Here is an 11,590-nt window from a genome sequence, read left to right as displayed (position 1 = left end):
TCACACATAGCATTCAATACCACTTCAGCACAAGGTTTGAGGTAACATCTCTTTTATTAAATGATAATGGGAAGGGAGTGTTATCTGGAAAGTCTACTACTAATTATAATGAATGCCTACCAAAAATAAATTGGAAAGATTTACAAATAAACACAACTTAAGAAATATTGAATATTTCTAACTAGCTAATAGGAAAAGAAGAAATTTGAAATGACCCAGCCTAAATGGGTTCTTATCTACTATCTCATCTGAGCTGTACTGCAAGAGAGAATCTGACCTGACACTAGGAGAACTCTTAGTTGTAGCTAATAGGAAACGACTGTGTAAGTCAAAGAAACCACTTCCAAACAGCTGAATTTCAAGACGGACAAATCAATAGGGCAAACATAATATAAGTTACTGCAGATGCTGTTAAGAGTAACAGAGCTCTGGGGCTTCAGATAATCCCAAACTGAGCCAGCTCATGTAATTCCAGGTGACTGAAAGCTTCCCAGGGACAAATCACAGTGATATCTGAAAGAGAAGGAAGAAGAGCATGTAAGCCCACCTCACTTCTAAAACAGCCTCTTCTGCTCAAAAAGGAAGGCCTCTTCGGGCAGAGACACCTTCCTGCTTCCGTGACTCATTGTCTGATGATTGAGAAGATATCTAGAATGGTCTGATAGCCCAAGAAAAATCAGTTATTCCTCAATGTGGCTCTGGCTACCCCAGAACTGTCCACATCCTTCTTTCAGGCATCTCCACTGCTATCAGTCAGAATCCTTTATGAGGATGCGAGTCATGGCTTTTTACGGGAACCACATTGTGGAAGTACAACTCACTGATGGTGCATACAAATTCTCCCCAAAGCATAACCACTTAGAAGAGAATTATAGTGAGTCCTCAAGTTAAAACGAGAAATAGATTTGTTGGTTTGGTTTTTTTTAATTAAATTCCCATGATGTGAAAATCCATTGGCTTCTATGTTCATTAGGCATCTTTGATTTTTCTCTTCACCCACTTAATTGCCACAATTTAGAGGCAATTCCCAATACATCAGCAGAGTTGTGCCAATCTCCTAGAATCTAAAATTGATGGGCTAGCCTTGTGTGGACATTGACAAAATAAATAAATAATAATAAGATAACAACTCGTCGCCATCGCAACAGAATCAGCCCATGGCTGACCCTCCAGCAGGATTTCAGAGGTTATAAATGGCACAGGAGGAGATCGCATTTCCGTACCCCAAGGAGTTGGTGGTGGGTTCAAACCTGCCAGAGAGGCACAGCCTTTGGATTAGCAGTGCAGTTCCCTACATACCATGCTAGCAGAGCTCCTTAATACATGAGCAGCTTATTTGAAAAAAATTTCATAAATGTAGTTTGTACAGAAGCTGGAACAATGAATTTGAGATACCAGGAGTGGTATTTGGCTACAAAAAACCTAACACACTATGAATGCACTGATACCCTTGAAAGTCACCACTTATATCAATAGCGGACTGTATGCAATTTGTGCACACAGCCCCTGCTGAGGGCCACTTGGTAAAAACAGAAAGGTGGTACAGGGGATGATTTGCCTGGTAATGAAGAAAAGTACTCCAGGCCCCACCCTAATTTCCAGAACCTCACATTATCACTTCACCTAAGTTTCTGGTTTCTCTTCAGATAAAAGCAAAAATTAAAATTTGACTGGACTGAATCTGAGAACTTATCATTATCATTCACCATTATAGATTTCACAAGTTGCTTAATAAGTCAAGATCAATTTATTAAACTTTGAGTCTAACCAGATTGAGATCCCCCTCCCCCCCAGTAACTTTGCATCTGACAGAAGTCCTGGTGACACAGCGTATAACGTATGAGGCTCCTAAAGACAGAGTTGTCAGTTCAAATCCATCAGGCACTCTGCAAGAGGAAAATGAGGAGTTGTCGCCTCATAAGATTTACAGCCTCAGGAATCCAGTGGAAGGTCTGTGTAAGTGAAAATTACTTCAACAGTAGTGTGCTTGGTTAGGCTTGTTTTGAGAAAGAGTTTCATCTGAGTTCACATTTACTTAGCAAGTTAAATCAAACCCTGCACTTCCATGTCCTCAAAGGATTTGCTGTATTTCTTATAACTTTCTCTCATCTCTTGTTGCTCTCATTTAAATCCTGGAGTGACTCACCTGTTCCTAGGCCCTCCATGCCTGGTATATCATCTCCAAACCTATGAAAAAAATAAACAAACAAAAGAGAAATTAGCCGAGTCCAGAACAGAAGACCATGACCCTGGGCTGACTCACTTGGAAAGTTTCCTGCTTCAAAGAGGAAGAAGAAGAGCATTGAGTTTCTAAATTTGTAAAACTATCTTTATTCACATTGAATTGAGGCAAAGAAAATGTTACACAAATAGGTTCCATACACTGGAGAAATATTTGCTCATTGTAAAAACTAAGTTTGAAATAAGAGCCAAAAAGGATTAACAGTGGAACAATTTAGTCAAACTTTGGTTTTCAAAATAGAAATTAAACTTAGATCATTACATGAAAGGCATTAAATAATTCATCAATTCACTTATTTATTCACAAGCATTTGTTGGGCATCCACCATGTTCTAGGCATATGTTCGACATGGAGTTCTACTGTAAACAAAACAGTCTTTGAGGGTTCTCAGCCTTTGACAAATGGAATGTAAATGAATGTAATATAAAATAACATGAGTCCTAATAGCTGAACATGCAAACTATAAATGTAGAAATGATGATTTAGTTTATCTAAAATAGTCAGAAAAGATGTAAACCAAAATTAATATAAGAACTGGGCTTTGGAGAAAAATACGATTATGTAAGGGAGAGAAAGAAAAACACCAAACTGAAAGCATAAAAGTAAAGAATTTTCCATAAATGGCCAGTAGAAGATCTGGATGTTTGTCAAGTCAAAGGAGATTGTGAAGGATTCCATTTGTTGTGTTACATTTGGGCATAGATCTGGAAGCTGAAATGAACAGAATTCCAGGGCTCAAGGCATGATATCAGAAAGGTGGTGTCAGGAAAATGGAGGAAAAAATGAAAATATTTTTAAGACTGTTAAATATTGCAAACATTCACGTCTACAAAACATTGTGCGAGTAGGGGTCAAGTAGGGGTCGGATGAGGAGGAAAGTCTCTATTTTCATTTTAATCTTACCCTTTCACACCTTTCTTAGGAGGTTTGCTTTTGAATTGGCGGGTTTGCCTCTGCTTGAACTTTGGAGGACCTTTGCGGGGGGTAGTGGAACCCTGGTTTGAAGCTGGAGGAGCCAAATTAGAGTTGTCACTCATCTTGGCCGTCCTTGAATTGCTGACTTTTCCTTCCAGGCACCTTAGTGAAATAAGAAAATAAGATTGTTTAAGATAAGAGGACTGTTCATTATCAGACCTTCCCTGTAAAACAGAAACGAATAGTGCTTTAATAGAAAAGACCAATTTTGTTGACATGAAATAAAGAAATCCTGTTAAAATAATTTCTAAGAAGAGTATGACATAAGTCTATGTATGCCCTCTAGACAGTGAAGTGTAAACTGAAAATTTATGAACACTCAAAAAATTTAGATAAGATACACAGCCTCAGAAACAGATATATTGCATCAATAAGTTTGATACAAACTTTCTATTCAAATATATTACAATAAAGTACTTCCCCTCCATGATCATCACCTTCCCCATCTGTGAAATAAAGGAAATAGACTAAATGAAGTCTCCAGCCTTTCACAACCCTCATATGTTCTGTAACCAGTTGTTGTTGTTTCCATTCCCATTGATGGTGGGCCCACATGTGTCAGTATAGAGCTGTGCTCCAGAGGGTTTTCAACAACTGTTTCTCAAAAGTAAAACACTAGGCCTCTTTCCCAAGGTGCCTCTGGGTCAACTGGAGCCTCAAGCCTACTGGATAGGAGCCGAGTTCATTAGCCATTTGCACCACCCAGGGGCTGAGATGTGCTCTTTAAGTTTTATCTACTTTTTTTTCTCCTTTCATCCAGCTGCAAAAGAATCTAATTCTAAATGTTTATTGAACATATTTTATAGGCTCACTCTTTTATTATAAGAAATCCATTGCCAACAAGTCAATTCTGACTGATAGAGACCCTAAAGGACAGAGTATGGAGAAAGGACATATCCCTGAGGCACACCTTTGCTGGTTTTAAACCTTGCTCTATTCCTTTGCTCCATTCAGTCAACAACTTCTTGGTCTAAGTGTAGATATTTCTATGAGCACAATTGCAGAAGAAGCAAACAATTCATGAAGCCAAAATCTAAGATGAAGAATGTGAACCTAAAGAAGATTAATCAACAACTTGGATTATGCAGATGACACAACTTTACTTGCTGAAACTGAGGAGAACTTTAAAATACTTGCTGCAGAAGATCAAAAGAATAGCCTTCAGCATTAACAAGGATCCTCACCACGGGCCTAACAGGCAACATCATGAGAGATGGAGAAAGGATTGAACTTGTCAATGATTCCATCTTGCTTGGATCAACAAGCAATACTATTGGTACCAGCAGTCATGAGATGTATTGCATTGGGCAACTCTACTGGCAGAGATCTCTCCAAAATAGTGAAAAGCAATGATGTCAATCTAAAGATTAAAAGTGCCTCCTTCAGACCATTGTCTCTTCAGTCACTTGCTATGCTTCTGAGAACTGGAAGATAAATAAGGATGACAGAAGAAGAACTGATGCCATTGAACCATGGTATTAGAGAAGGATACTGAATATTCTATGGACTGCCAAAGCAACAAAGTTATGTCCTGAGAAAGTGCAACAAGATTGCTTCTTGGAGGCAAAGATGGCAAGGTTTCATCTCTCATACTTTGGGCATGTTGCTGGGAGAGGTTACTCCTTAGAAAGCAACATCATGCTTTGAAATGTGGAGGGTCAGAAAAGAAAGGATGACCCCCCCCCCCAATAAGACAGACACAATGTCTACAACAATGGACTCAAGTATGTCAGAGATGATGAAGATGGCACAAGATAGGACAGAGTTCAGATCTATTGTTCATATGGTCGCTAGGAGTCATATTCTCCTTGACGACACCTAGCAACAACAATGTACAGAGTAGAACTACCTTATAAGGTTTCCAAGGCTGCAGTCTTTATAGGCACAAACTGTCACATCTTTCTTCGGTAGAGTGATGTGTGTTCAAAATACTAAGTTTTTGGTTAGCACCCAAATGCTTAATCGTGTGTCTTCAATTTTGCATAGACTATTTTCTTTGATCTTCACTCTATCAATCAGAAGACTTCTAGCCCTGTTTTGAAGATAGCAATGTGATCATCTAAATAGGGAGAGCTTGAAGGACTGTCAATGTATGCAAATGCATTCAATATGAATATTCAACACACAAACATTCAAATAGGAATGTCAATGTAGTGTGAAAAAAAGCAAATCTGTGCTTTAACTCCAGATCCATGTACAGGGTTGTTTAACCTCACATTTCTCAGCAATTTTCAACATTTTTTCCTAAGTCATTCATTCTGGTCTTCTTCGAATTTCACTTTGGCTACAGAAATATACATTGTCATTATGCAAGTACAAATCAAAGTAAATGATTGTTAAAGATAAAAAAAAATAATGTGGTTGTCTAACAATTAACAATTATCTTTCTTGTATTTAATCCTGAAAATATTCACCAGGAAGCTTATGAAAAGGCTTCAGAATAATCCCTTCCATGGTCTACTTTGTGGTAGCTTTGTTACTGTAGAAATCTTTTCAGTCATTATGTTGTTGTTGTTAGGTGTCATCAAGTCAAGTATTACTCATTGTGATCCTATGAACAACAAATCTGAACCCTGTCCTATCCTGTGTAATCTTCATCATCTCTGACACACTTGATCCCATTGTTGCAGTCCCTGTGTCAGCCACTGAGGGTCTTCCTCTCTTTCACTGACCATCAATTGGTAAACATGATATCCCTTTCCAAGAAATAGCCTCTCCTAGCAATTTGCTCAAAGAATGTAAGACAAAGCTTTGCCATCTTTGCCTCTAAGAAGCATTCTGGCTGCACTTTCTTCAAGAGATATTTGTTGGTTCTTTTGGCAGTCCTTGAGATATTTAGTGCTCTTCTCCAACACCACAGTTCAAAAGCATCAATTCCTCTTTTATCATCCTTATTCACTGTCTAGTTCTCAGATGTATAGCAAGTTATTGAAAAGACCATGGCCTGAATCAGGTGCACCTTAGTGTTCAAACTGACCTCATCACTCCTCAGTAATTTAGAGTGGTCTTTGCTTGCCCAATGCAGTATGTCTCATGATCTCCTGACTGCTGTTTCCAGGGGTGTTGATTGTGGATCCATGTAAGAGAAAGTTGTTGAGAATTTCAATCTTTTCTCTATGTATCATGCTGTTGCTTATCAGTCCAATGATGAAGATTTTTGTCATCTTGATGTTGAGATGTAATTCATATTGAAGGCTGTAGTCTTTGATCTTCTGCAGCAAGCATTTCAAGTCCTCCTCCATTTCAGCAAGCAAGGTTGTGTCTTCTGCATAACTCAGGTTGTTAATGAATTTTCCTCCTGTCCTAATACCCATTTTATATAAGCACGTATCCTTGCCTTAAATTCTTTCTGGTAATCTTTTGCTTTTGCTAACAGTCTCTCTTTCTCTACCTCACTCCTCGCTGTGCCACTTCAAATCCATCAACATTTTATTCTTTCTCTCTAAATCTGGTTGACATTGTTGTTGTTATGTGCTGTCAAGTCGCTTGCGACTCATAGCGATCCTATGTGCAACAGCCCTAAACTCTGCTCTGTCCTGTGTCAATCCCATTGTCTCTGACACACTCATCCCAATTCCCCAGTCACTGAATCAATCCACCTCATAGAGGACCTTCCCCTCCTGTACCAGCCCTCCACCCTCCCAAGCATGATGTCCCTCTCCAAGGACCAGTATCTCCTTACAGCATGACCAAAGTATGTCAGATGAAGCCTCAGAATCCTTGCCTCCAAGGAGAAGCCTGGTTTAACCCTCTCAAGGATTAATTTGTCATCCTAGCAGTCCATGGTATTCTCAATACTCTTCTCCAACACCAAAGCTCAAAGGCATCAATTCTCTTTCTAACCTCCCTAGTCATTGTCCAATTCTCTGATGCATAACAAGTGATTGCAAAGACCATGGCCTGTATCGGACCCACCTTAGTCTCCAGAGAGACACCATTGCTCTTCAGTACTTTGGAGAGGTCCCTAAGAGCAGACTTTCCCATCGCAATATGTCTTTTAATTTCCTGGCTGCTGGTGTCTAGAGTATTGATTGTGGAGCCAAGCAAACTAAAGCTGTGAACAATCTCAATCTCTTCACCATCCATCCTGATGCTGCCATTTGGTACAGTGGTGAGAATCTTTGTCTTCTTGACATTGAGCCTCAATCCATATTGAAGGCTGCAGCCCTTGACCCTCAGCAGCAAGCGCTTCAGGTCCTCCTCAGTTTCAGCAAGCAGGGTTGTGTCATCTGCATAATGCAGATTGTTGATAGATCTTCCACCAAACCTGATGCCGCATTTCTCCTCATAGACCCCAGCCTCCTGGATGATCTGTTCTGCATACAGGTTGAAAAGGTATGGAGATAGTACACATCCCTGACGTAGGCCTTTCTCAATTTTGAACCATGCAGTGTTTTCTTGCTCTGTTCTGACGACTGCCTCTTGGTCCAAGTATAGGTTTCTCATTAGCATGATCAAGTGTTCTGGGATTCCCATTCTTCTCAGAGTCAGCCACAGTTTGTTATGTTTCACACAGTCAAACGCCTTTGCATAATCAATGAAGCGCAGATAAACATTCCTCTGGTACTCTCTGCTTTCAGCCAAGATCCATCTAACATTAGCTACAATACCCATAGTTCCACGACCCCTTCTAAACTCAGCCTGGACTTCTGGCAGTTCTCGGCTGATGTACTGTTCCAATTGTTTCTGGATAATCTTCAGCAGAATCTTGCTTGCATGTGAAATCAATGAGATTGTTCTATAGTTTCCACACTCTGTTGGGTCACCCTTCTTTGGAATGGGAACAAATATAGATCTCATCCAGTCAGTTGGCCAAGTGTCTGGGATGTGAATGGCTGGTTGATATTATTTCCCGTTAATCCCAAAGGCATCCTGTTTGAATCCACAAGCTGCTCCATGAGGAAAGAATGGGCAAATTCCTATCAAGTAATTAACTGCCTTTGAAAACTTGCTGGTGGATCAGTTATGGGTCGATGCCAACAAAATGGTGCACAATAACAACATTGCCTTCAAGGTTAATAATGTACTTTTATTTTTCTTTCCCAACTAACTTCTTCATTCTTTCCTGCTAGTGCTATCTTCTTGAGTAGAATGAGAGGCGCTAATCTGTGGGCTGAGGCCAGGGATGTTGTATGTGGTCAGAGCCTTGAATCACCGGCTTGGGCTGTGGATCTTTATCTTTACTTCAATGTGTCTCATTAAGGCCTCTTTTTTTAGTTTGGTTCATTTCTGTAGTGTCAGAACCCAAAATAGTAGGGGAGTATCATAAATCTGACAAAACTGCTCTGATTGCACAATCCATAGGGAGTTGTGCTGCTAATTCCAAAACAAACTTCTCTTGGGATTCAAATCCACCAGCAACTCCATAGGCGAAAGACAGGCAGTCTAATTTCATGTGGATTTTAGCCTCGAAAACCCAATGGAGGGTCAGCTGTAAATGGATTCCGATATGACAGCAATGGAAGAGAATTGTTGAATAGGGGACTGGATAAACAAAATATTAAGTCGAACCAACATCCTGAAGCTTGGGTCATGAGACCCTGACCCTGTGACTTTTCTATCAAACCACAGAGAAGGCAGTCTTTACCTCATAAAGCCCTCAGTGGCTTTCAGAACTAAGCCACCAATATCTCTGCTCAGTGAATCCAGTTCTTGTGCTAAAAGCCCTTTCTCCAACTCTGATCAACAGGAAAAGTTAGTGTCCTCTCTCAGTGTGGTTGGCACCATGGGGATCAGTGGTGGCAGCTCAGCATAGCATGATGCCAGCATGCACCACCACTAACTGGCAGCACCCAGCTCGGCCAGGACCACAGAGCAAGAGTAGAGAGTCCTTCTCAGATCAAGTCTTTGGACCAAGTTCTCTTAAAGTAGTAAAAAAACCACTAACTCTTTTTCCCTCATCTGCAGGAGAGCTGTCTAGGATTAGGATTGCCAGATTTAGCAAATAAAAACATGGAGCATCAGTTAGCTTTTCTACTTCAGATCAACAACAAATATTTTATGTTTTAATATATATCCATACAGGGATTATACTAAAAAGGTATCAGTTATTTCTCTGATGTTCAGACTTAACTAAGCATCTTCTATTTCCTAGGCAGCCCTACTATGGCCCTACTATATGTTTGGGCTGGAATCCCATAATGGGTGTCTAAGGTGACCCTACTTAGTCAAATTACTTTGTGGGTATAAGACATTGGAAGAGATATGTGAATCCAGTTTTTTATTTAGAATCACAAGCATTAGTTTCAAATTTCAGCTCTATGAAATTGGCTGTATGACCTTAAATTGTAGAACCTTTCTGGGCCTTGTTTTATCTGTAACATGAATCGGTTGATACTTTCCTTTTAGGGTGATGGAGGAGATTAGCTGGGGTCATGTGAGCACAGTGACTGAGCAAATGGTTAGAAGGCAGTTAGCTTTATATCAGACCTTCTGGAAGTCAGGGAAACTATGGGAACAAATCTATGGTTGAGATGCATGTTTGCCTGACTGCCTCCCCTTCCTTCTTCCTGGGCAAACTGCTGAAAGCCCTTATCCTGTACCAGAGAGGCAACTACCACAGACATAGCCACATGTTCCTCTGATTCTCTCAGCCCTCTTGACTATCCTTTTACTCCTGCTCCTTACCAGAAGTAAAAATTTGATCTTGGAAATCTTTTGTAGGTTACTTTGACATCCCTAAGAGAAACTCCAAAGACTTAGAAATCACATTTGGCTTCATATTCCTCTCATTCCATTTTACCTTTTATCTTGCCCATTTCCTCTGCATGTTTGTATTATTTGGAAGTTGCACCTCCAGGCATTGGACAGAGTTCATGTCTAATTATACTTTTGATCCATTGCACAAAAGAACATTCTTCGGAAGGAGCTACATAACAGTTGCCCAGTTAATCCCTGGATTCATCTGGGTCTTGGGATTTGTACTGTGGAAATGGTTAATAAATACATTTCATAGGCACAATTTCCTTTTTGAGGACCAAGAACTGTCAAGAAATTCCTACAGTGTTTCTGTCATATATGACAGCTTTAGCTTGCAAAATCTCTGGAGGAGGCAGAACACACACCACCTTTCCTGCCTTGTAAGCCAGTCTCATCAGCCATAGCCATTAAGAAAAGCTAAACATACCCTGACCATTCTCTTCTAACAATTCCAAGGAACTCTCTAGAGGGAATAATCTGCACTAAGTATCAGACCAGCTTTTAGCTATAAGAAGAGCTTTCCTATTTCTGCCTCTGACATTTTAAGTAACTCATTCCTCTGTGAGGCACAATGTTTTCCTGTTTTAAGTAATGTTGGCCCTTCCCCTTTTGGAGATTGCAAACCATTCTTCTGCAGAAAGAAGAAGGTTCAGAAAAGTAATATATTGAGGCCTTGTTTCTTAGAACATTAGAATTAGTGTCACATTAGACCCCAGGCAGCAGAGTCCAGCTGTGGGAAACAACAGTGAATGATTCTTCATAAATTCTGACTGAGGAAAAACAGTTTCAGATGATTCTGGAGACAGGCCTTCTGATACTGCAATGATCGGCCTAGATTACAGTTTTCTCTTTCTCAGCAAAGACATAGAGGGGTGGAGAACAGAGTAGAATTGTCCCAAAAGGTTCCCAACATTGTAAATCTTTTTCCAAATGCAGAGTGACTGGTTGTTTCAAAGCACAGGCATTTTGATAAGAAACTGAGCACTATAGCCATTGTACCAACAGGGTATAATATATCTTATAGGCAGAAATTTAACTCCATTGCTTACTAAGAAAGTAGAAAGCAGGTGGAGGAGTACTATCTTCTCCTCTGAAGGAGTTGGAGTCTTAAATGTCACCCCAGGTCCTGCTGAAGCTGAGTTAATAAATTAATTTGGAGGGTCAAAGAAGATTCAAGGCAAAGTCACCAAAAACTTAAAAATCTCCAGCCAGTACCATAGTTCAGATAGAACAAGCAAACATTTTAACCTCCGAAGAAGGAGGAGGTTAAGCCACCTCACTGCACACAGCCATTCCCATGCTTGCTCTCAACTCCCCTTCTCCTCATCCTCACTCTTACATCAGCCTCTCAGGGTCTGGGCCAACTTTTCAAGCACACTCTGGGAGTGAAGAACTGTTTACTCTGTGGTCATTTAATGCCCGGATCCCTCTTTTCCCAGAAAGGGAGGGTCAGTCTTCAATCCCTTCCAAATGCATTTAGTAATCAAGGTTTGCAGTGACCTTGCAATGATCAAATTTTACTCATTAGTTTGTCACGTGGCATTAGAAAATGGTTTGGTTGTATTTTCTTCATATTTGTCAATTTATATCCAAAGTCCCAGCCCAGGGCCACAAGTCCAGCATGTTCTCTTCTCTCCATGCTTCATTTTAGGGCCAAGCTATCCACCAACCCCT

The 11,590-nt window shown here is 40.2% G+C and overlaps 1 protein-coding gene across 1 annotated transcript; it reads right to left on the bottom strand.

The window, feature by feature from the left end:
* Positions 1–436: 436 nt before the first annotated feature.
* PDE6H (phosphodiesterase 6H, cGMP-specific, cone, gamma) lies at positions 437–3,279 on the bottom strand. The gene is made up of 3 exons (XM_006888432.1): positions 3,146–3,279; positions 2,147–2,187; positions 437–513 (listed from the first exon to the last, which is right to left on the bottom strand). The coding sequence occupies exons 1-3, from the start codon at positions 3,277–3,279 to the stop codon at positions 437–439; spliced, it is 252 nt and encodes an 83-aa protein (XP_006888494.1).
* Between the last annotated feature and the right edge of the window lie 8,311 nt (positions 3,280–11,590).

This window comes from Elephantulus edwardii, unplaced genomic scaffold (assembly GCF_000299155.1).
Source record: "Elephantulus edwardii isolate Elephantulus edwardi_28Jun2011 unplaced genomic scaffold, EleEdw1.0 scaffold00067, whole genome shotgun sequence".
NCBI classification, from domain to species: Eukaryota; Metazoa; Chordata; class Mammalia; order Macroscelidea; family Macroscelididae; genus Elephantulus; species Elephantulus edwardii.
Note: the sequence above shows the minus strand (reverse complement) of the source record. Positions and strands in the feature narration are given on the sequence as shown.

Coding starts and splice junctions, on each gene's coding strand:
- PDE6H (XM_006888432.1), bottom strand. CDS start 3,279: ATGAGTGACAACTCTAATTTGGCTCCTCCAGCTTCAAACCAGGGTTCC. Junction 2,188..3,145: donor CCTAAGAAAGGTGTGAAAGG/GTAAGATTAAAA, acceptor TTTTTTTCATAG/GTTTGGAGATGATATACCAG. Junction 514..2,146: donor CATGGAGGGCCTAGGAACAG/GTGAGTCACTCC, acceptor CTTCTCTTTCAG/ATATCACTGTGATTTGTCCC.